The 26,169-nt window shown below is 35.7% G+C and overlaps 1 protein-coding gene across 4 annotated transcripts in view; it reads right to left on the bottom strand.

Annotated features, from left to right (window-relative positions):
• GABRB2 (gamma-aminobutyric acid type A receptor subunit beta2) overlaps positions 1–26,169 on the bottom strand; it is a 156,319-nt gene that overhangs the window by 16,951 nt on the left and 113,199 nt on the right. For all 4 annotated transcript variants that reach the window (XM_005144970.4, XM_034066857.1, XM_034066858.1 and 1 more), the window contains 2 exons: positions 1,578–1,715; positions 184–336 (listed from right to left, as the gene is read on the bottom strand). In XM_005144970.4, the coding sequence (XP_005145027.1) occupies positions 184–336; positions 1,578–1,715 (291 nt within the window). The remainder of the gene's footprint in view (positions 1–183; positions 337–1,577; positions 1,716–26,169) is intronic.

The raw sequence follows: 26,169 nt of genomic DNA, 5'->3' as shown, positions 1-26,169 counted from the left end.
ATCACTTTAATTTTTATTTAAATTGTGATGATTTAAATCCTGATTCAAATAAGACAAAGCTTAACAAGCCAGACATAAAAAAATCTAAGATTTATTTTTCAAATCATGTACTATCCACTAAGCCAGAAGCAAGAAAAAGCATTCAGTTAATGCACACTGCATAACATGTGTAAAAATGCCTACCTAAAGCAACTCTTGCAGCTGAAGCATCATAATTAATCCAGAAGGAAACCCAGGACAGGATAGTGATCAGAATAGAAGGCATGTAGGTCTGCAGAATGAAGTAACCAATGTTTCTCTTAAGTTTAAAGCTCAGAGACAGCCTTGGGTAGGCACCTAAAAGAGAATATTTGGTACGGCCATAATTTACTTGTATAAAGCCTGAAAACATTTTTCTGTCATTTTGGTTTGATTGTTTCATGCAACATAAGAGTACACAGACAGTTGAAAACTCCAGGATAATCAGCTTCAGAATTTCTAGAAAGAACTGGGATTAAATAATCTTTTACTCTAAGTGTACAAGTATGCTTCAGATGTGTTTCTGCTGGTAACCATAATATTCAACAACAATCAGAATACATTTTGGAGCATCAAAGTGTACAAGTGTTTTTCAGTGCCAAACAGCAGTATGCCTACTTCAGTGTAACCCTTATTCCAACTTTCTCTCCAAGCAACACAACACTTTCCCTTTGTTGCTGAACACCAGAAATATTTTGGTGTATGAAACTCCTGTTGAAATGAGTACCTAAGGATGACTATCCAAGTCCCATTTCTGCTTGGTTTTCAAGAATTCAGGATCCTCCTATACTCCCTTCAAAGACTATTTTTATCTGTACCTAGAAAGTGAGTTTTGAAGATATTTTTTTTAAACACACCTAGCATCTTTCTCAAGGAGGCAGAGAACATCCCATAATAACAGCCCAACCCAACTCTTGTCTCCCTTGAATGATTTATCAAGTCACTGAAAAGTTCTACTTGTTCTTGTTTTGCTGGTTTTTATGGGCTTTTTTTATTATTATTTTGTGGGTTTTTATTTTGTTTTGATGAAATCCATCTTATTTTCTACTCCTCCTCAAAAAGCATCTTTTCAGCCTTCAGAAAGTCAGATGCTTGCTTGCCTAAGCTAAACTACAAAACCTGTCAAACAAAGATTTTAAAGGGTTTACAGTAAAGACAAATAATCAGTCTAATACATCCACAGCTTGGCAGATGCAACATCTAGAAATACTAAGAGATATGTTCCTAAATTTCCTACAGGCTGGGTCACTTCTTGTTGGGGTTAGGGCACTGAAGTGTATAAGAGGCTTAATTAGTTTTCATAGGAAAACAGAAAATACAGCTTACTTGACTGAACCTAACATGACAGACTACTGTATCCTCTTCATATGTTAATGGGTGATGCCTTACAGTATGAAAGCTGTAATAAAAACTGCTCCTTTCAAAATTCTCAGTTGCTGCCCTAATTTATTTCTGTTTCTAAGATATTTTTTTTCTCAGATCCTGAACTGCATGTTAATAATTAACTCATTTCTGAAAGTCTTCCCAGTCAATTCCCCTTTAGCTTCCCCTCCACAAACCTGTAGAGAAAACAACATTCTTGGTGATAAGCTTGTAGTCTACAATGGAGAACTGTGGCAGTTCAATCTTTGTCACTCCTGTGACTGCATTATCACCCCCACGCCAGTAAAATTCAATGTCATCTGTTGTATAGCCATCTATAAAAACAGGAACAAACAGTTAAGATATACATATCTTCTGAATTAATGAAATAACTTCCAATATATTCTTAAAAATAAATGAATTATAACATAATAGATAAAAGCATTCAGAGACAGCTAATTTGAAATATAATTTTGAATTGAAATACTTTAAAAAAATATTATACTAATATGTTAATAAGCAAACCTTTAAAAACAAACTAGGGCTACACACATCCCACGTATAGATAGCAACTGTAGATTTGGCTTAAGGTAACTTCTAATTCCAAGGCTGGATAAAACAGCATAGGTTTGCTGTAATTTCGAGCCCTAGGCTGAAACATCTGGTACCAGAAAGATGACCGGGTCACCGAGAGTTGCCTGAAAGAGATGCTTTTCTGTCTTGTGCATCATGATCAGCAAAGGAAAGAGGACAGTGAGAGTTATACAGGTAAGAGAAAAGTTCAATGTACAGTTATCTCATTATATTTACTTTATATGCTATGTAGTTTATACTCTGACTATGGATGCAAAGGACAAACTCTAGTTCAAACCCATTTAGACTTCCCTTGTAAACCCAGCATCATTCTTTTTCTGAAAATGGCTCGAATGCAATAAAAGCCAGCTACATTCAGTGAGGCCGGAAGGAACTGTAGCAGATGCAACAGCCATCACTCTGGATGGCAAAAAACACCCGCAAAAAAACACCCACAAAAACACCAACCAATCAAACAACCAAAAAAATCTTACCACCCACGAAAGAAAACAGAAAACAGCACATGTTCACACAGTCATAAAACATATGCATGAAATATGAATCTGGGTTTGCCAAATGGCAGTTTAGCCAACTTGCATGCTCTGGAGCTGGTATGCAGAACTGATCAATAGATATCAGAAAGAGATCCGTTTGAAAACCAGGGAATAAGATATTCATAAAGGTTTGTAGTAATTTAAAGGTTTTTGATGAAAACTGTAAGCAAAAAGAACAACTCAGAGGTGGAATAATGACTATGACTTTTTGGGAAATGGACATATCTATGACCTTGATTTCTCACCCACAGGCAAAGGACAAAATGATATATTAAAATGATTTTGGACAGCTCAAATAGCACTTGATTTCAAGAAATAATGCAGATTATGCATTTTGTGATAACCAAGAAACTATAAAGCCATTTCCATGCATCATTAGTTTTTGATAACTCAAATATAATCCAGGCATACAGCAGTGGCAGAAGACCGGCGAGTTTGAAGATACGAAGCCAATAATCTGCAAAAACACTGAAACAACCATCAAAATCTATCCAACATACAGCAAACGTTAAAGTATTTCAGTAGTTACGTTCTCACAGCATATTGACAGCAATTGCAGGTTTTTATATAATACTTTCATTCTGTTTTTCATGGAGCCAGCAGCAAAGCAAACGTAGTTTGAGGGCAGAAAATGGAAAAGTGATTTCAGGAATAAGAGCCATCTCATTCATACAGGACAGATTTTGAACAGCTTGTCAACATCACGAATTCAGAATGGAACCTGCTCTGCTTTCAAAGGTGCTGACATTGACTGCAAAACTGATGAGAGAAGAGATTTTTTAAATTTTTGTCAAATAAGTTATTCCTTAATCTTTCCATTTACTCCAAAGTTCATTAGTTCTGGCTGCTGACAACAACCAAAGAAATAAAGAAGCTTGTATCTTATAAATAAGGGAGAAAAAGTGGGATGTGGAACATAATATGCTTCTGACACATCCAGAACTCCTTAAGAAACAGAATTTAAATTGCATCAACAAAAAGCTTGCATCAGTGGTCACTGATGAGTTTCCCCTCATACCTTGTCTTGTTTGACCACGAGGAGAATCATCAAATGAATAATTGAACATAATCTGGAATAATCTGGAAGCACAATATTTAGCTTCCCTACTCTGTCTGGACAAAACAATCAAAAGAATTTCATAGATATTATGTGACTGGTTTAGAGCCTAGAACATGAGAAGTCTAAAAAGGAGCCATGGTATTTGTCATTAGGTCTATCCTCTGTAATCAAACAAACATTACCTGTGACTCCACCATCATACTAATGCTTCTTACACATTTTGTGATACAAAGTATGCTCAAATCTGCATTTTTCATCATCAGAACTCATCATCAGAAGTTGTTTCAGGAAGATCAACATGTGATTGAACTTTTCTTCTTGCTTCCTGCATCTATGCACCCCACATAGAATTGTTGCAGATGAAATATTCAGCACAAAATTGTTGCCTGTTGCCAAGAGATACTGTACGTAGAGATAAGAATAGCTTCAGCATAATGATTTCCAATAGCTATGCAAGGCATCCTTAGTTCAGCCAAGACTGTTGTTAGAACTGGTTTTGAATTTTCTATATAGTATCTGTAGAATTATTTTAAAAAGTCAAATTACAGACTCACTGGGAGACTGGAATTGTTTTGTTCTCACAAGGAAATAAGGTATTGTGCTGCTTAGTTACTATTTTCTAAGACTGACTAATTATATGAGAGACTCTCTCCCCATCCCTCATTTCTTCAATTAAACTTGCTCTATTTCCACCACATAAAAAGACAGCAAAGGGTACACAAAGGATGAGCACAATACTTTAAAAGTTTCCTTCCTTCAAAAATGACCTGAAATACTAAGGAATTATTGAACATTTCAAGAAATTAGGAATACTTGTACTTTGCCATATAATTGAGATTACCATAGTTTCTGAACTAAAAGACATGAGCTGTGAAACACAACTTGGAAAGCTTTGACAATGTGTCGCAACCTTCAATTTAGCTTTTTGATGTTCATAAATTCTTGTGGTATAATTTTATACCAAGTTTTGGCTCTGACATTGTGAATGTAACACTTGGGTAACTCTCCTCTTCTTCTGGGGTTGTGGTTGTGAATGTCTCATCCTGCACAGCCCCACCATGTATTTCTCCAGTGGATACCTGTAAAAGTTGTATTCCTGAAAATTACTTGCATGGAATGAAGGCATTCTGTCCTTTCTATAATGTATATTGGACATTACACTTATTCTTGTACCTTCTCCCAATGGAGAAGCAGTTATTTTGTCTGACAGGAAGGAAAATTACTGTTAGCACTGGGGCATTGGCTGTTGACAAGCTGATTCCACTCTCTGCAGGATGCTAGACTTTAAGTACCGCTAGATCTGCTTCATTTACTTTAAAAGGTAATTTTCCACGAAGATCAATGGTACATGGATGGAGGTCATTAATTGTGTTTATGGCAAGACAGACCCACTTCAGTAAGAGCTGAAGGGAACACATTTTTTTGGTATTTGTGTGAAGCACAAATCCTTCATTCAGTGCATGAAGTTCTTTCTTCACTTTTTCAAGTGCTATGTGGCATAAGCACATAGCTTACTCAGATCCTGCAGACCTGAAATTTATCAGGTTGTCATGATATCTTTGGACACAAGTCTATCTTCAGGAAAAAGGCAGACAGCTTACTTCAGCTTCCTTGTCTGTCACCAGTTTATATGTAAAGTCTCACTCCAGGCTTTCAGAGAGAAAAAACTAAAATAAGATCTGCAATAAAATAAAGAAATAAATTGGATGATTGGCAAGTATATGTTATGAAAAATATAGAATAACATCCTTGGTGAGTTTAGAAAGAATAATGTTACATACCTTGTCATGAGGGTTCACTTTTCCTTTGTGATACTGCCAAGTTTTAGTCCACCTCAAACCCTGCTTTCCAGCAGCAAATTCCAGATTCTAATACCATTTACTAAATTTGTGGGATTAATTTGTTTAATTAAACGAGGTAATTTGTTTGATTTTGAGGTAATTCAACTGTTAAACTTCATGACTCATAAGTAAATCTTTTATTTTCTTTAAGACAAAATAAATACTGAAATAAGTTACAGCAAGAAAAAAAGCCAATTTTTTATGTAAGAGAAAATATGTTTATGAAATGACTTTTTTTCTAATAACATCTAATAACATCTAACATAACATCTAATAACATCTGCTAGTAAAACCATCTAATCATACAAGTTCACAAAGAAGTACTCCATGTTCTAGCTGGCTCTGAAATGCTTCAATATTCTGCCTCTACCAGGAAGATGTGATCAAGCTCTTTCCTGTATTCTCACAACCTTAATATTAAGCAAATATGGACAACTACTTCCCAAAGAGACCTGAATTCCTCTGAAAATCTCACCCAAAAGTTCAGAGCAGTTTCCAAAATACACAAAGCTCTGGGAGGACTGTGCAGAATTCCCTGCTGCTGAAGGTACTTAGGCTGGGGAAATGCTAAGCTGAGATGTCGACACAGAATGACAAGACTTATTAGTAGATGTCAGCAGGAAGAATTTCAGAAAGTCTCATAAAGCTTTCATTACAAGTCTTCTCTCTCTGTCCAAGAAGGATAAATTATCCTATTCATTTCATAGCATGGAAAAGGAGAGCAAAGAATATCATAGTCATCTGCACATGAAGGCTATTGTGTACTGCTAAAGTACCCAAAGATAATTTGGTGTAAGTCTAATATCTGCAAAACACCTACCAGAAGAGAGAATAGGCCTATTCATGTTTATAGTGGATGCTTTACAGATATTAAAATTCAGTTATCTGTGCAAAACCTTAAATTTCATCTGCAGGTATTTGAGACTTATCCAACTGTACTTACAAGTTAAAATTATTTAAAGACAAACCAATTAAATATAGTACTAAGCAGTCTAGAAGAATAATCAGTGGCTCTTGACAAGAAAAAGGCAGAATTTACATCAGCTCAATAGTTCTAAGCTACCTGATCACATGCCAGTAACCTAGGATGAAAAGCATACTAAAACCAAAAATGCTGCAAGTCATTATTGTAAGAATCTGAGTTTAGCACAGAATACTGTCTGTTTGATTGAGACTGCAAAAGAACTGCTGTTTTACTACGTATTACATTTTATGTAGCACTGCTACTAGCACAGAGAATCTGATTGATTGCTTTTTCCTAAATCATTTATATATCATCAGCAGCACGATTTACTTCACATTCAGAAAGTTCAGTTTCTCACTTCTGTCATGCATCACACATCTGCAGTCAACCAAATCAATATACTGTCCTGGTAATATGGCACCAATCCTGAGAGAAGCAAAGCATTCTCGACTCCCATTAACATGGACAGGGCGTTTATCATTGCCTGTACTCCCAAGGAATGACAGATAAAGAAGTACTGTAGAAGAAAAACAAACAACTACCAGAACATAAAATAAAAACCTTTTCATACAGAAACTACAAGTCCACCTAAGTTTTTTCCAATCTATTTGAAAGAAGTCAAAATTTGGAAATTGTTTAATTACAACCAACCTAAAATGAAAGTTGCAGCATTACTGGCAGAGCAGGAGAGTATTTACATGTAACACAGTAATCAGAAACACCACAAAATGGAAAAAAGGAAAGCTAGCTTTCCTAAAAAAAAACTCAGGATTTATCAGCAGGATTCATTGTCTCACAATGCTTTTGTTTCTACATGACAGCTGGGCAATATTTTGGATTAATGGATACAAATACACACCTACAGCATACCCACTGTGTAGGAATTCAAGTGGTCCATATTACTAACACTATGGTAGCACCTGCAGACTACAGATAAGACATTTGTTAATTTGTGGGGAAAAAAAATTATGTAAACTGCAAACCAGTGAAAATAGGGCTAAAACACAGAGAGGATTCCGAGACCGTGCATTAACATCACTATGCTCTGAACCATCAGCAAATTGTCTAGCACGGCTGGAACAGCATTGAGCAATATATGCAAAAATCCAACATCACATCTGAGCCAAGGAGAACTACTTGAGCATTAATAAAGAGACAACAGGATCCTGCTGGGAACAGTCTTAATCCTATCTCCATCTGCTGAAGTTTTTTGGATAGAGTGTTCCTCTAGTTACATCTTCTATCAGCAATTCTGGACATTCAGCATGGAAGTACAGTGAAGCATAATTTGGCCATTTCAAGAATGTTTTCGCTCAGCAGGTCTGGAGGCTCAGTGAAAGCTGGCATTACACGATCCTTCTGCTCTCCTGAGGTATTTGTCTTTTGCTCACAATATGAACTACAAGAGAACTCAGCTTACAGCTGGTTCTGGAACTAAACACTATTATAAAGCAACTACTTACAAGAATGGCAGATACATTGTAGAAAGCAGCAGTTGCATTTACACATGGTACTTCAGGAAAAAAAGAAAACAACCCTAAACCAACACCACCACCCCACACTACCATCCCAAAAAAAGCCACAAAAAAAACACAACAAAAACCCTAGAAAAACAAACAAAAAACCCCAACCCCATGAAATAATTTTGCAATAAACAGAAATCTATAGACTTACAAGTAGGGAATGAACATGAAGCTACTTCCTCTGCTATTCTCTTTGCCTAGCCACTCACAATACAGTAGCTTCCCAAAATAAAATGGAGAGAACTGATAGATGATACCTATAGCAGACTGTTTTAATTAAGAATATACAAAATATTCTTTGCTGGCAGTCTTAAAACACGTTAATTTATTTAAAGGAAGGCCACAGACTAATTGAGGCACATGACACCTACAAGCCTCCTACCATGAGATGAATGCTAGAGACATACTAAATAAATGGTTAATCCTGTTTACACAACAGATAATGGAACACCTTTAGCAACAACATCTATGCATTTTGTTTGTTTTTAAACATAGAACCACCATTTTCTCATTTTCCAAGAATTCCTTCCACAGTTCCACATTTGCATTTGCACAGAGCAAACAGCGAAATTATTTATAAAAATCATAAGTAACATGCAAAGCATATTTTGAAATTCTGAAACCCTTCAGAAGACTCAGACTTGGTTCACTGCATCACTTCATTCTTCACCTCCACTTATTCAAAAACACAGCCAGAAAGAATAAGCTGGAATTGTTTCTTTGGATTTGCAGATATCTTCAAAGCCAAGGAGAATGTAAGTCACCATACACTGAAATCAATGGGGTGATACAAAGGGGAAAAGGAAAGTCAGAGTTTTTGTACTGCTGAACACATCTGGCATCTGAGAAGCTGGAAAAAACACATTGTACTTGTTTCTCCTCGTTCTCACACCCCCTGAATTCTGTCTTTCCTGCATAAAACATGAAAATTCTTTTTTACATTTCACTTCAAAGACTTTTTCCCCTAAGGCTCTAAAGATCTGGATACAAAAGCGGATGTACAATTTTCTGACTACAGTAAAACTCAATTGAATTTTAGACTAAATTGTAACATTCTCAAACAACAACCATGTTCAGGTTGTACAAATGGTTTCATACTGGAGAGGGTGGGGTGGGGAGAAGAATGGAAGCAGGAAATGTGACTCCATTAGTACTGTAGAACTGTAAACAGCAATTAAAAAAAAAGGTCATTTGATGAGAACTGAAATTACAAAATTGATTCCAGGGCTCAGAGGAGGCTCCTCATGGCAACAGCAGAACCAAGTTTAATTTTCATGTAGGCACTTCAGGCTGATTCTTGCTTATGGTAAGCCTGGTAGCTTACAGAATAAGTGGCCTGGCACAACCCATTAAAATGTCATTGCTGGGTTTTTTCTTTTCCTAATTATTTCAATGAAAATGATTTGTACTTTAAGGCACTTACTGCAAGATGCTTTCATAAGTAAATTTCCACTATTACAATAGGAAAAAAAAAGAGAGATCAAAAACATGGAGAACTGTATTGGTGCAATAATACTCAAAAACCTCCTGGCTCCTAGGACGTGGCAATATTTTGCAATCTTTCTGCTTCCCTAAGTTCAGTGACTCCCACCAGCATGATCTAAAAAGTTATTGTACCCAATACCATGAAGATCCTGCAAGTCTAAATATCCCTCACATAACAGAGGTGAGTATATGTACCAGTGTGGTGCCTGGTGATATGAAACTAATCAGCCCAAAGAGGGTGCCATGTCATCAGAACTGCACTATTTCTGAGACTTCAGCAACACCTGGGCACCACACTGTCCAATGCTAGTCTCTGCAGTGCTATACACTGGCACTGTGCAGAATTCACAAATCACATGCAAGAATGCTCTTCATCTTTTTCTTCTTATCTCCATCACTTACTTGTGTTTTTGCTGTTTACTGAAAGTACAGAGTGCTATGTTTACATACTAAGCATATTCCAGAACACACTAATGTATAATACATCTGGTCCAGTTCTATTTATTTAAATGTCTTAAGTTCGGGAGTTTGCATCCCTATTGAGATTACATGTCTGATTTCAGTAGGCAAACATTAGATAATCATGCACAGTATACAGTATCTAGAAACATCCTACCCTATAGTTTTGCCACAGCTTCTTATTACCTAACTGACTTTGTTTAGCAGAGGATCTCTTCTGAGGATAAGATTGACAATATGTCAGTTTTGAGCACTGATTATGTCTGGATCATGTTTGAAAGAGTTAGCGTAACATGGGTGACATTAAGAAAAAGTTACTGTAATGACTTCAGTCACTGTGAAGAAAACATGGGTGGTAACTGTTGCTGACACAAAGCATTTAAGATACTTATTTCTCATTTCCAATAATAATAAAATTATACAGAAAAAGAATCCCTTAATATATAAGTTTCAAAAAGCAGATTAGTATACAAATCTGCAGTAAAGTTTATAAATTCCCTATTAAACATATCATATAAAAAAGGAATTTCTGAACACATAGGTAGCAATATTAAACATGACACATATGACAAATGACTGCTACTGCTCAAACCAGGACAATATGTAAGAGACTTTTTTACTGGGGGATGGGGAAAGATCATAGTTTAATTTTCAATTAGAAATAGACAATTGTAGAATACTGGGAGGCTGAGCATTGAGAAGCCCGAGAAAATGATCAATTTTCTTGAAGCTCAATTTGATTACCAGCTATACAGAAGAACCAAGAAATTTACTTTCACTTCTCATAACAGTACACCTTCAAAGACGTAACAGGAAATTGCAATATATAAGCATAAGGATGAGATCAATCGTTGCCAAGGAAAGCAACATTTAGGCAGAAATAGCAAATTGCTATTTAAATGTGAATTGCAGCTGATGTAAATATGATAAAAACGAACGCATCAATTCTTAAGCGATCTATTTCAATGCCATTAAATCACAAAATGAACAGAGCTGAAGTGAAAATAACCATTTTGAAAAGACAAGTGCAATCAAGTATAAGCAGGCAGTGAAAATACAATGTATTTACTATATTGCAAGACTTAAGAAAATGTTACTGCATCATTCATAACTATTTTCTTTCACACTTAAGTCAATGAAACCAAGTCAAAGTTACATAAAAAGGATAAATATCTTTAATACCACACTTTGGCATTGAAAAATGCTTTGCAGAAAAATGTTTGTTTCTCCCAGCTGAATCTATTTAATTTTAATAAGAATATAAGTAGCTCTCCCAGGAAGCTAAACTGCACTATATGCATTGAAGGACTAACTCAAAATGCCTAGAGACTACTCAAGGCCTACTTGAACCTTCTATCATACCCAAAATACTCAAGTGTAAAAAGGATGATAAAAAAGCGCACATATTCAATACACAGGGATAAAATTTTCACTTGAACAAAATTAGTATATGAACCATCCATCTCTTAAATATTAATTAGATTCATACATAAAATCCATAAACAAACAGGTGGACAAGAGCTCTGTTTGTGATACTTCCAGCAGATTTGTGCAATCCCTAAGGGACTGAAAAATTAAGCATGTATATTATAGTAAAAAAAATAAAATAAAAAGAATCAACTTTATAGATCTTTATAGATAATCTAACTGAATAACTGAGTTGCATAATCTAACTGAACATAGCAAGGGCTACATCACCTGTGAGAAGTCAGTCAGAGCTGTTTCGAATGAGTGGAAGGAAGCCACAAACACCTGAGGCAGTAAATGCCATCATTTTGGTCTTACACTAATTTGAAGACCTGACAGTATCTTGAACCTAGTCAGCCTCTTTCAGCCTCTGCTCAGTCTTCACTCAGCACGTTTCTTGTGCCATGCTTGGGTGTATCTGAGCAAATTAATTTGGTAGTATCTAACACAGATTTTAGGAAATATGTGTCCTAATAAGGACATACCTGCAAAAAGGCTAAAAATTGAACAGATTTTGCATGAGTAGTCTCAGCAAGCAGAGTCACATATAAAATCTCTTATGTGTTTTCAAATGAGGATAAGTAATGATTCAATTTGAAAGTACTGTTATATTTTTGCATAGTATTAAAGATCCAACTTGGGATCAGAGAAAACAATTTTTTGTACTTTGATGCAAATATAAACTGAATTTCTCGACTGTATTCCAAAAAGATAGTTTTGAAGATTGATGGAAATCCCCTAACCCCCAATGTTTTGCATAAAACTGAAGACTGTTTCTGACGTTTGGAAACAATTGTTAGAAACTGTTTTCTGCTCTTGAGTAAGACATGTTTCCAGAAGCAGAATTTTCATAGTAAAACATACATATATATGTAATAAGTGGGTGTAAATAACAATTTTCTCCTCTCACCCTTTCTTACGGGTAAATATTGTAAACAAACATTTACATTTGCACCCTATCATCATTGCAACTTGTACTCATCCTCATGTCTTGAGCAGATCACTATACTATTACTTAATTTGGCTACATTACTGTTAATTTATGAAAGAGGAAAATTGGTGTCAAACACACTGCATATGGTCTGGAAATGATGATGATTGCACAAACAGATATCGAATACTGTTATCTATCAGGTAAATAAAACTTCTAATGTTCTTATTCACGACTTCATTGAATGACTGTATATGTTGGACTTTTGCCCTTTGATATGATTTAAGAGTTGGTGTTTTCAAAACTGGAATATAATCAAGAAAATGAATCAGTAAAGCATCATCTACATAAGCTCAATTGTTAATACCTTACAACACATTTGTTCTTACATATCCAAGTTTCCCACAACCCACTATCAGCCTACATTTTGAATGCTGATATACGTTAAAGAGAAAGGAAAGATGAGCCACATCCGCAACCTTAAAATTATTTATAAAACTGCATTAATATTCCACTGCTTAATTATTCCGTAGCTGTATTAATAATCCAAGGACACAAGGACAAAAATGTAATTGGTAGAAGAAAGCCCTGCTGTCTAGTGCCTGTTCCATTCGTCCAATTTAGAAAAATATTTATTCATTAAGATATCATAGCTTGCAACACAGTGTGAAGCAATGCTCTGCAATGTTATTCTGTCTTTACCTGCAGTATGAAGGACATCATAATACCTAAAACACTTCTAATTTTAAGATCTGGTTATGGAAGAATGAAAGAGGAGGAACATTGCTCTCTGTCCAACTGTCCAACACAAAATGCTAAAAACTGTTACTGATAAAAGCTAGACATCATTAGAATATTAGAAAACCATATGTTTTTACACATGTAGAATAAAGTTTGGTTTTGGACACTTAACTGATAATTTGCTTTTAGTAGTGGGTAAGTTATAATGAATACCCTTTATAAAGTCATCCATATGGATTTGGGAACTTTTTCTTAATAAAATTTCCTAGACCTCTGTCTTCTAAAAGCTTTTTCAAGGATAATCACATGCACCTTTGCTGTAGAGAACTATTTATACAGTACCATGTGAATGAAGTTTATAGGAATGTTAATTATAGACCCTGATATAATCAGAACTACATCAATATTTCCTAAAAATTGCAATAGACCTGTAACATTCCTAGATGTCCTTCAGACATCCTGGTTGGTGTCAGAAACCACATTGTTGCCTTCTCAAAATATTTTAGTGGGAGCTGTGTGCCTCAAGGTCTAGAGGACTTTCCTGTAGGAAACTGTGGTGTGGCACCTATATTAAAAAGGACAGCACAGGCTTGTTGGCAGTATCGCAACCACTTGCTTAGGATGCTGAAAGAGGCAAGAATAAATTTTTTTGACACCCAAGCCTCCAGGTTGTAAAAATGGTATACAAAGAAAAGTATTTGCTGGATAACAAGATGCTAATTTTTGTGGCTAGGTATGCACAAGGTAACAAGAAGTGGAAGCATTTTAACAGGAGATGGGACAAGGCCAAAGAAGGAGAAATAAATGTACTTCAGGATTTAACTGGCACAGAAGGCAGTAACCCAGAAGAGCCCACAAACTGCCATTAAGAGCTCCCATCTGTGAAACCCACGGCACAAAGCAATCTCATTTCACATTTTCTCACTAAAGAGCTGACTTACTCTAGTTCAGTTTAAAGTTTTGGCTTTTATGCACCATACACCCATGATAAATCCTGCTCTATAAGTAATATCCTGGTTTAAATGGCATCCTTTATTCTCCTCTGGTTTGCATAGGTGCTCCCAGGAACCATACAAAGAAGACTTCATCACCACATTTCTCATTTTAGAAGTTTTTAAGTTAATGAAATTGCCTATAACTTTTCTAACATTCACTTTCCTTCTGAATAACAAGTCCAAGCATTGCTTGAGGCTATGCTTATTTCCTGAAGTAGATGTGACATTGACAAGATAATGCCAACCCTTAAAGGAACTTTTCCCTGCAAGTAGATTTTAACACACTCTGAAGACTATTATTCTGTTTTCCTTTAGCTCTAGTATCATAACTGTGTCAATATGCAAATATGCATTACATAAGGTTGCCTCTTGGGCTCAAAAAGCAGGATATCTGCATGTAGATGTTCATTAAAAAGAATCAGTATAATATTTTAACATACATAAAAGAGAATCAGCCTCAAATAAAATAGTTAAAGCACTTTATCTTTCTGCTGAAAGCCCCATGTGGACTGCACCTCTCTCGTGCCTTTGAAATAAATACCCTTCTTCAAAAAAACTAAGAGAAAACCACATGAATAATACAAGAATGTATATTACACAATGCAGCAGTGGAAAATGCTATTATTAGTACTTCATAATCACTATATTTTTCTGACACAACTGCATGGCTTAATTCTTGAAGGAATTATGACTCAAATTCTGCTCCAAATTGCAAGAGAAAAAAAAAAATCAAGCAATATGACAACATTTTTACATGACCCTACAGAATTCCATACCTGTGCTTGTGTGTTCCCTATTTAAACTGCCTTTTTCCTTGTACATTCATGTTCCTAGTGTAGCCTTACAACCCAAGGCTTACTTGCATCACGTGCCAGTGTCTGCATTTGCATTTTTATTTTCTAACTTTGTGTTTCCTTTGGAAAGTGTTATCCTGTGCGTGTCTGTGGGATTCACAAATCAGAAAATTATTATTTGCAGGGAACACACTGCTTCTGTGTAGAAGCAAGAAGCTGAAAGTACAGTGAGCTCTGTTACCATAAACATGAAAATTGAATTCCTCCCCTGCTCTGTAGCATTCTCAGTCTCCAGGAGGCTGTGATGGCTCAGGAACACATCAGTGCTGCAAGTATCTGACAGCCACCTTGTCAACATGTTTTTAAGCTATTGTCCCTCTATCTGTGGTGCTCTCAACTTTGTGGAGTGTTTGAACTAATGTGGCAGTCAGTTCATGTCACACACATGCTGCAGGTTTTTTTAGGAAATATTTTATTACTACTATTGTATAAGGTAATTATTTGTCTAAAGCTTAGAATTGAAAGGCCTCTTATTGTGGCAAAGAATAAATGGCAATACATAAAACATATCATTGGAAAGCATTGAGTTGAAGATACTGATCTTTGTCATCAGAGTTTTACCGTGTCATTCTGTCATGAGCTAGTAGGAACACTGGAGAACTGGACTGTCCCAAGTGACTTTTAACAGCCACTTTGATTTGGAATATCTCACAGAGCTGCTAGATGCACAGAAAGGCTGCAAAACCAATGTTTTCCAGGGCACAAGGTCTGTGATTACATTCAACTTGTGTGTACAGGGGTGAAATAGTAAGAAATACTTTATTACCTTCCCTGGACCAAACACTCATAGAAACACAGACTGAGCCTGATTCTTGCTCTGTGAAGTTATTGGAAAGAATTACTGGGGGAAAAATATTGTTTCTGAGTCAAAGGGGAAGACACAGGACATTTTTCTTCAAGGAAACCGAAAACTATCCAGCAGGTCTGCAAAATCATGCAGCACTGTTGAAAAAGTTGGCAGTAAAGCTACACAAAAAACCACCCCAAACTAAAAGGGTTGAAGTGAAACAGCCCTTACTGGAGGATCACACAGACTAGACTCTTTGTTTTGATGGAACTGTTTAGCCATTAACAGTACAGTGCTATACTAATAAGTACCATAAATATAAATGCTTGTGAACATAAGGGAGAGGGGCCATCCCCAATCCCATTAAAAACCAACGCACCCATATTCCCGTGGTCATAAACATAGTAGATAACAGAAGCCCAGGAGCAGCATGGCAATGAGTAGCTCTTTGAGAGGATTCATCACTGAGCTTTAAGCTGTATGGTCAATCTCTGCACCTCCTCTGGCACACCCCAAATTCTCCCTCTGCTCTTACTGTACATATAGCTGGAGATCACTCATTAAAAAACCTTCCAACATCAGAACCACCACTGTAAAATAGATCAACATCTGTAGGACAAAGGGGTGAAAAGGGCCTAAGAACATTAAATGCTAAGTGGACAGTCATTAAACCATAACATTCCTTTCCAAGTTGTATTTTTCTTGATTGGTTGGATTGGTTCTGGATGAAAACATACACATAAAGGGCAGCCTAGCAGCCTAAGTAGAATAAATGAAATTAAAAAATATGGTACACTGATCAAACTATTGCCCTCTTCACTAACACAAATGTATTCATGACCCTGTTCATTATAACTATTTGCTACATCATTAGATAAAGGAAATAGCACTATATTAACATTTCTATAGGACCACCAGCATGCCTGGAATAAGACCAATACTTGAAGTTATGGAATTAATGTAATATCAACCATCTAAAGATCTTACTGGCAAACCAGCAAGCAATCCACTAAAAACCAGCAGAATACATGAGAGAAAAAAAAAACAAAAACAAAAACAAAAAAAGAAATATTTTTATTCCTCAAAGCATATGTAAAAATAAGCTAAATTTCTTTTTAAATACCCAGATTTTGAACAGTTTAACCACTCTAAATAGCAGTGTATGAAAACACGGTCTAATGCATAAAACTATAAACATACATCTACCAAAGGCATTCTCTACACACCTTGAACATCAAGTATACCAAGAAATATCCCATACAAATAACAATGAATTTCAAGAAAAAGAGGAAAACACCAAACCATCATATTTGTTGTATATGATAACAGCAAAATTCTTGAGGACTTACATGTGAACTGCATATTCAGGAATGACACCTTCCTTGAAAGAGAATTTCCACTTATTTTTTGGAGAATAATCTTTTAAATCTGTGCTGTTTTACCATGAGCAGACACATCAGAAGTTGTACTTCCATCATCTGTGTTCTGCAGTTACCATATGTCAATATTTCAGTAACTGGTAACTCAGAAACTGCAGTAAGAATTTTATTTCTGAGCAAAGATAACAATACAGTGGCAGCAGATGCTCAGCTGGTGTTGATTGTCAACAGAGTCATGAGGGTTTACATCTGTTGAGGATCTGCCAATAAGATATTTTTCAGCCAGGAAAGGTGATGGGAAAGAACATCAGGCTAGCATTGGGTACTTGTTATCAGTCTCACCATCACTGCAGCATTAGACATCATTAGAAACTCAATCATATGAAAAAAGACATTATCAAGAGAAAAACAATTCCAATTTAGAAAGACCAGAAGTATTTTAGCACTTAAATTACAGGAAGGAAAAAAATCAAATCAAATTTGGAAAGGAAAAAAAACCCAACCAAACCACAATAGAAGTATTGCAGCAAAGAAAAGCCTTTCATAAAAAGAAAAATTAATTAGAAGCAGAATAGGAAAAAAACCCAAATGAACCAATTTTGTTTTCAAGCTGTTGGCCTTAACATCAACTTTGGTAGACTATAAAGTGTTTATGACTTTATTGCTACTTAAATCTAGTTTGAGCATATCTTTAAGATATGTGCTAATCAACCCATAGTGTGTTATGAAGTGCTAACTTGTGATGGTTCAAAACACAGAAAAAAAAAGAGGTTTTTAGTAAGCATACTTCCAAAACACATCTGCCTCATGAGAACAATGCTTCAGCTTAGTTCATTTTACAGTCTGTTTTTATACTATTCTCTCTTTGTAAATCAGACTTCAGCACGGATGAGTTTGGGGTTTGGTTTTTTGAAGAAGGAAACATTTTGCACTTCTACCTGTACATTCCCTTGAGACAATTCTCCAACACAGATTTTAGCCAAATAAAATCTGAGAAGACTGGGGGAAAAGAGCAAGCTTTGTTTAATGAACATTTCATGGACTGTAGCTACCAGTATTAATAAATTTTAAATAACTTCACAAAAGATAAGGCACTGTATTAAGGCATGAGGAGTATGCCACCTACCAATTAGATGGAACCATTTAACAGCACAAACCAACTTCACAAAACAATTTATGGCATACAGTAAGGAATACAAAATCCAACTAAAATTTCAGGGGGAATTTAGCAGGGCAGAATTTAATTAGCAAAGATACAATTTTGCCAAGAGACTGTGGCTAACACCTGTTCTGAAGTGTAAAGTGACAAGGAATTGTAGTAACAAACATTTGGGTCATAATTTATGTTACATTTGCTAGACAGCTCCTCTAGTCACATGTAGATCCTTCTTTCCCTCAGACTGAGAGAATCACTGCTTTCTCAGCTACCAGTGCTGCCTACAGAAGTCTCTGACTTATTCCAAAATCCTAATCCAACACAAGCAATACTGCTGGAACAGTGAAATAGGCTTATTTTCATATTTCTGCACACAGTTTAAATCCAACTTATAAGCATCTTTTACCTACTCTCTGTAAGTAGCTAGTGATCCCTATAAGCTGTTATGAGTGGCCACAGGGATACAATGGTTGTGCTCGCACCACAAGGCAAGCGTGCAATGAAGTGGTGTGAAACACCTTGAGGTCTTGCTCTCTTTGGCAGAAAACAAGATCAAACAGGCAGGGAGGATGATCACTGAATGAGACTGGTTTTCATCACTAGAATGCCCATTTGTGTGGATGGTCAAAAGCACCTTCTCAGCCACATATGCAGAACCAAGAAGATTCAGTTTCATCGTACTTTTAAAGTTCATTTGATCTGAGATTTTCTTAAATCCCACTATTTCTGTCTTGCATGCTCAATGTAGGAATGAGAACATAGATTTACTTAAAGGTATTAGAAAACATCCCAAAATGCAGATCATTCATTTTTTTTAAGTGTACCCAACAGTAGAAATATTAACAATGAACTGAAACAAATCATGAACTGAATCTCAATTCTTCTGGCATTTTTTACTTGCTTAGGAGCAAGTTGGTATTTGCTTTGATACATATGCAAAACATCCATAAAAACATACCCTTTGTTCACAGTTCTAGAAGTGACATCTTGCAAAGACTAGTAAGAGCATTTTCTACATCTGGTAAGTTGCTACAGTTACCAATGTTGTGAATTAAAATTCAAATTCAATTCTACTATCTTAAATGATTGCAGTTAATGTTTTGTCTCTAGATTCGCTGGCAACTTCATTAGCATTAACAGCAAGTCACTAGACTACCTCACTGATGAAAAGATGAAGTCGCTGATTAAGCTATTCATTATTTCCATCAGCATTATACTTACGAGTTAAAATCCTATTCTATTAATGATGAAAGGAAAGGAACAGATACCAGAAAACCAGCATTAATGAACCCTACTGTTAGTAAATCCACATGTAGCTGCAGTGCAGGACAAATAAAGAATCAAGATTAAAGCTGTGAGCTTTGGTAATTACATAAATAATGAGAGAAAATAATTTTGAAAACCTCATTTAGAAATTCTGGCAATGTCTTTCTAAATAGAAATGCAAAGAGTGTTTAAAAATGTTCCTCTTTGCCTTGAGGCTGTCCTTTGAACAACAGAAATATGGAACACGATTTAACATTTTTAATTCAATATTGAAAATAAAACTTTTCATTATAAAATGTAGGTGTGTGCTCTGTATTTCTTACTATTATTTTTTATTGAAAGGAAAATAAAATCCTGTGATTTACAAAATTGTTAATTAAGTCTATATATTACCAATTTCCCAAATCAACTGTTACAACATGAGGCTTTAATATTAAATATATGTATGGATTGAAACATGAAAAAAACCACCAAAATTGAGAAATTATGTGACCAGTTCAGCTATGGTTGAACATGGCATTGACAGATTACTAAGACGTCTTTTGAAAAATGTAAAGGTAGAAATATTTAATACTAGATAACTTGCTTTTTAACTAAAACATTCTTGCTGCACAGAAGAGAACTGCTGAAATAGAAGGGGATGATCATACTGTATATCATGAGGAAGGGCAGAAGTAGTTAATCTCTCAACTGAAATGTACGAAGTCCCACATGTTCATTATGACAGTGAGAAAATTCAGTGAACATCTGTAGGAAAAAGTTCCATAATTATTCAGTGCAATGAGAAAACTTGAGGCACTTTATATTCTTCTAGCAAAGAAAATGATACTGAAGATATCAAACTTCCCTGCTTTGCCTTATATAAACTTCTGCAAAACGCATTGCGGTCTGATATTTTAATGAGAAAAGGTGGATACAGCATCAAAGTGGAGTAGGAATGACTAAAGAAAAGCCTGTGGCATGCTATGGCAAGATTTACCATGGTCGAGCCTATGGCAAATCTTTGTTCTACTGTCTGCAATATGACACTATTAACAATTTTCTTAACCATTTTCTTGGTGGCATAAATAGAGAGAAATAATGCAGTAGGTTTTCACAGAGGGGAGAAAGTACACAAACAACCAGGCAATCATCAAGGGAAATGTAACATATACAGCTTGGCTGGAATACAAGCCATCACTGGTATATATATTCCTGAGTGAAATATATATATATTTCCTGAGTGAATATATATATATATCCTGAGTATATATATTCCTGAGTGAAAACAAGAATGTTTTGGAAGTCCATCTCACAAAACCCATCAAAACAAAAGAATTTGCTACCTTTTCTGTAGTGAGTTTATTAAATATATACAGGTTTAATGAATCTGATTTATTCTGTAAACACATACGCTTTTGTAAAGTTGCTTTGGCAAGAAAGTCTCCAGGGCATGATGTGTGCTGTGTGAATGTTACTTATTTGTGCACCGTGGATTTTCTTTCCAAACCCACTTCTCACCTCCATCATTTGGTTACCCTAGCTCAGCTCTCAGTCAGCAAGTGACATTAATTAACCACTGTAAAATGGCTGTGAGCTGTTGATTAAAGAAATTACTCAATTCCTGTGGTGTGCACCTAGAATTACTTATAACCTGCATCTATAAAATTAGGCATTTTAATTCTTCCCACAATAGCACTGCTTTTAAATCTGCAGCATGTAGGCATCAACATTTTTAAGAGATTAAAATGTAACTTAAGATATCTTAGAGGGAGTTTCACTTTTAAAGGCTTAATTGCCAAGGAACTTCTGAAAAACAGGTGGTGTCTAAGATGGTATCTCAAAAGTTCTGCAGGGTATAGTCTGAGAAGCATAGTACTTCAGACAATACTTCCATCCTAAACCTTTTCAGTTCCTATCAATCACAGTAAAAGTGTATTTTCCATCTAAAATAAGCAAGCAATGAATGAAGATTGAGTGAAGCACTGCCAGGTTTTGAGTAAAGACAAGTATCTATCACTGGTACTCCTTATTCTGAAAAGCTTCTCTTTAGACTTATCTGCCATTTGTCTACTGCAGTTGCACTTTTGCAAGGTACAATTTTAAGTCCAAATTTGCTCCAAATCTGCCTGACAAAATACACAATAATGAATTACAGCATGAATTTGGATCTCCAATTTCCATTATTGCCTTGTCTCCCACAACACAAGATTTAAGTCTATGTTATGCTGATGATTGTTGTTAACCTTTTCACTGCGCTCTCACTCTGTAGCCACCTGGGTCACAAATGCTATGACAGTGAAACAAGACTAATTCTGCTACTGGTAAAAGGTATGAGAAAATCTAAGGTGTGCAATGCACCACTGTGTTACTGGGAGTTAATGTAACTAGGAACATGTATAGATGACATGGACGAAACATGTTTGTGGTGCTCAGGCTGGGACTCATTGTCACATGAAATCATTTATACATTTTGCTGTGTGAAGCATATCTACAAGTTAATATAGGTATAACCGGAGAGAAACATGAGATATAGAAATATATATATATATACACATATTATTAAGTGAAAAGTAATTTCAAGGGGAACAGTAAGAACGTGCTTACTCCAACTTTCATCTAAGTTTAATAAATATAAAATGAAAATTCCTGGAACATCCTCTCTCATCTGGTTCATCTTGCTTAGTTTAATTCATTATGTGTTTCTTGAATGCTTTTTGTCTTTGTTGTAGATGGCTGTTGTTGATGCTACCTGACAGTGAACTTTTTATGCTTTTAATTGAATGTAGCAACAACAGCAAAATGGTAAAACAATGTCAGCAACTCACTTGGGCTGGTAACAGTTTAAACAGCATATCAATGATTCTGTGGGAACAAAGCAGCTTCAGAGTAGCATTTTAAATCGCACACGGAGATTATTCACAGCTTGATTTAGACACAAGGCACTACTTTATATCTGAGCCTTTAAAGACAGTCATTCTACCTCTTCAGAACTAAAAACCAGATTTCTGTATTAGTGCACCTATCATTCCCCTAGTACTTTAAACAGGCAACTGATGCTAGAAGAAAAACTGCTACCTCATGTTACTTTATCAACATATATGTAGATATATATATGCTCTGCATATCTTTAACAGACTAATTTAAAGGATTTCTACTTCTATGTATAGTTCTTTCTCATGGAACATTTACAGATTCTTCTTGTTTTCTTAAAACATAAAATGAACACAGGAATACAATACAACAACAACAACAAACAAACCAACAAAACCCAACAATGACAGCAAAACCCACAAACAAAACCCCACAAATAACAACCACACACACAAAAAAAACCCAAACCAACCAAACACCAAAACTTAAAACCAACCAACCCAAACTAAACAAAGCCCCAACAAACAGCTCTCAAACCATTCCTACAAACCAGATGAAAGTTCTGGCTGGTTGCAAAGATGACAAAGTAATTGCAGTATCTGAACCAGCATGACCTTGTCGCTCAAATCTTGCTGAAAACTCTGATGTGAGAGTTCCCATTGAAATATTCCAGATCGTGATGTCTCCTTGATCTCTGCTACTATTAATAACATGGCCTCAGTTTTGTTTTTTGGTTTGGGGCTTTTTTATGGCTTTTTTCAAGTTCTACAAAGGAATGTCTGTTTCCTGTGACAAACATTTATTCTCATACTGGATACTCTACAATTTAAAAAGAAAAGACATAAAATTCTATGTCCCTGTTGAAGACTGATTTATCGTGACACAAAAGCAACATTTTTTTCTTCACTCCACTCACATTCAAAGTGTTTAGTTTTAGTCAATGCCAACTTCCTCTACAGTAAAAAATAAGATATACTATCTGAACCATTTCAGAGAGGGCTGCCTTGAGTGTTTCTGAAAATAACACTCTCTTAACTAGCTAAATTCAGAGTATTTCTCTGTTTTTTAAGGAGGGTGAGGGGGCAGAGAGAGGGTAAAGGGAAATAGAAGTATACAGCCAAAGAAGTGAAGGGGAACAAATTGGGAATTCATGCATATGTTACATAAATGCAATCAGGTGAAGTGCACTTTATCCTCTGTATTTCAAGATACCTGCTGTATTCTTCAGACCTTGTTCATATTAAAAATCTATTGACTACCTGAAATAATATACTTTCCTTGAAAATACAAAGATAAATAAAACAGAATTCCCCTCTTTTTAAGTGTTATATGTGAACACTGATAGGATATATAAATAAATGTATCAAAATTATAATCTGTTAACTGTTCAAGCAGGACAGCCAGCATATAGCTAGCAGTCTTCAGGGAGAGACAAATTAGATTAGTGTGCTCTTACATAATGACTAATGCTATCAATTTCTGCTCAGAATCTGTAAGAAAGGTAAGAAAAATCATTGAAAAATTAAGTGTAACAGACTATAGCATTATCTTATTACGTGGTTTGCACTAATGGGACCGATCTGCATATGGTATGCTTTCCCTTGGGGAATCATTAGATGCCTGAATCATGTAATGTTATGTGGGAAAAGAGAAAAGCTTTACAAAACCAGCTTTATATAAGGAGGTAATTAGATGTAACTGGCATAACGCTGATAGGAATTATTGCGGATATACTTAAAATACAACAGACTTCAGCAGCTGCTACACAGTAGTACAGTTCTCTATCAGAAGCTATGTTTCACTTCTACTTCTCTTACTATAATAAGATTCTTCCTAACATTCTATACAATATTATTCTAAATTACAACAACTTCAACTCTTACAGTGGGTTTGTTGGCAAAAGAAAATTAAGTAGGAAAAATAAAAAAGTATAGCACAGATAGATGTCACCACAGGTCACAGAAATTACCAAATTAATAGTAAATGTAGAATCAGAAATCTGTTTCCCAGTCTGGTGCTGTCCCATATGAGATGCTCACCATTACTGAGACACAACTCTCATGAGTTTTCTTTGAGAGGTGCAATATTTTGGCAACCTCGTAAGAAAATAAATTTAGTGACTTGATACATAAAAAATGTGTCTTCTCTCAAACCTTACAACACCACTCATTAAACGGAAACTTACATCAGGTACAGTCTCCAGGGGCTGGTGCTAGTGGGCACCACTTTGAAGTGGATTACTTACCTGGGATATTTCCTGCTCCTTTTTGTTGCAACAACTGCACTTACGTATCAATTAGCATTTAGTCACTAATTTAATCTTTAAGATATGAATTTGACCAAAGCAATACCACTCATACTAGTATGGCATGAGGTCACCAAACTGGCTTTTAATCCATGAATCACACAGGCGCAAAGGCTCTGCTCAAAACATAACGACAGCGCTGAGTGATGGGCTGTGTCTAAATAGCCTGGAAATTAAAAAATATTGAGGGGAAAGTGCATGCAATGTTAGGGACACTAAGCCTTGCTTCCAGTGTTATAGTATTAACATCTCTAACCTGGACAACCCATCATTTTGAAGATAGCTTTGTAATAAAGACATTTTCTCTGAGACAATCTAGAGATATAAATACTTGAAACATATAAAAGGGTTTTTTCCTGCAATACAAGAAGGTGACTGAAGAGGTACAGTCTTTCACTTCATGATTATAACTAACATGAAATCCTTCTCATTTTGAATAAACTACCATGATTCAATCCTCTTAGGATTCAAATATATTTATATAAAGACAGGTTCTCGTGGGCAAGCATCAGGACCCATGGTCAATTGTCCAGATTACAGAGTTTCTGTTCAGATATGAAACACACATTCCATAGACACAGAAAATGAGGATATGAGGAATTTTCCATTTTCACTAGCAGGATAAACAAGACAGAACATACAATTAGTGATGTTACTGCAAAAGCACAAAATTAGCATACCGAGAATTCTGGGGATATTATCAGTGCATTTTTTGGCTGCAGAAAGGTTTAGCATCCCTAACTTCAGATTCCTAATCTTGAAACTCAGACTAGACAACTAGACTTCATCTGCAGAAACTGGAAAGAATGAGTAACTTCCAGAAGAGTATTAATCTCCTCTTAATTGTGACATCCTGATTCCTGGGGCACATAACAACTTTCCCTTGCAATGAAGGGAGATCCAACAGTTTATTTAGCTAGACGCCTGACTTTTAGATCATTATCCTTAGGTGAGCTAAACCCTAAGTCAGACAACAGATGGTACTCTGAGGCTGTTTTGTTATTTTTCTCAGCACCTAGAAAATGACACTCTCCTGAATTGAAGGATGTAGTTGCTTTTAAAGCTGGTCTCATACTACAGAGAAAAAAATGACACAAAATATTATGCAGCTACAAACAAGTCATGAAGCAGTATGTTCAATTTTCCTGTGAAACCATGCCATTTCTATATCTACTGTAAACTGTGGACACTAATAGTCTCAAGAAATGTAAAGCATCATAGATATATGGGGTATGCTGTTGGCACATACCTGAACAATATTAAAAGGACTAATAGCCTCAAACAGCTCTCTTCTCCAAAGTGCATGAAGAATATAACATAGAGTTCTAAATCCAGCGGTAGATGCCTGTAGCTGAACTTTGTTACCTTAATTCACTGTGCTGTATAATTGCATTATGATACAGTCTGTAATAAGGCAATCATACGGCATTTTCCCCACAAACCTCCCTCCACCACACAAAGCAAGCCAACAGTGATGTATAAACATTGTCCTCCCAGTCACAGAAAATATTTCAACAGCTAAAAGCAATTATGTATATGGCTATCTTTTGCTGAAACCTTGTCCTTTCATATTACAGAATCTACAAAACTCAGCAC

This window comes from Melopsittacus undulatus, chromosome 10 (genome assembly GCF_012275295.1).
Source record: "Melopsittacus undulatus isolate bMelUnd1 chromosome 10, bMelUnd1.mat.Z, whole genome shotgun sequence".
Taxonomy (NCBI): Eukaryota; Metazoa; Chordata; class Aves; order Psittaciformes; family Psittaculidae; genus Melopsittacus; species Melopsittacus undulatus.
Note: the sequence above shows the minus strand (reverse complement) of the source record. Positions and strands in the feature narration are given on the sequence as shown.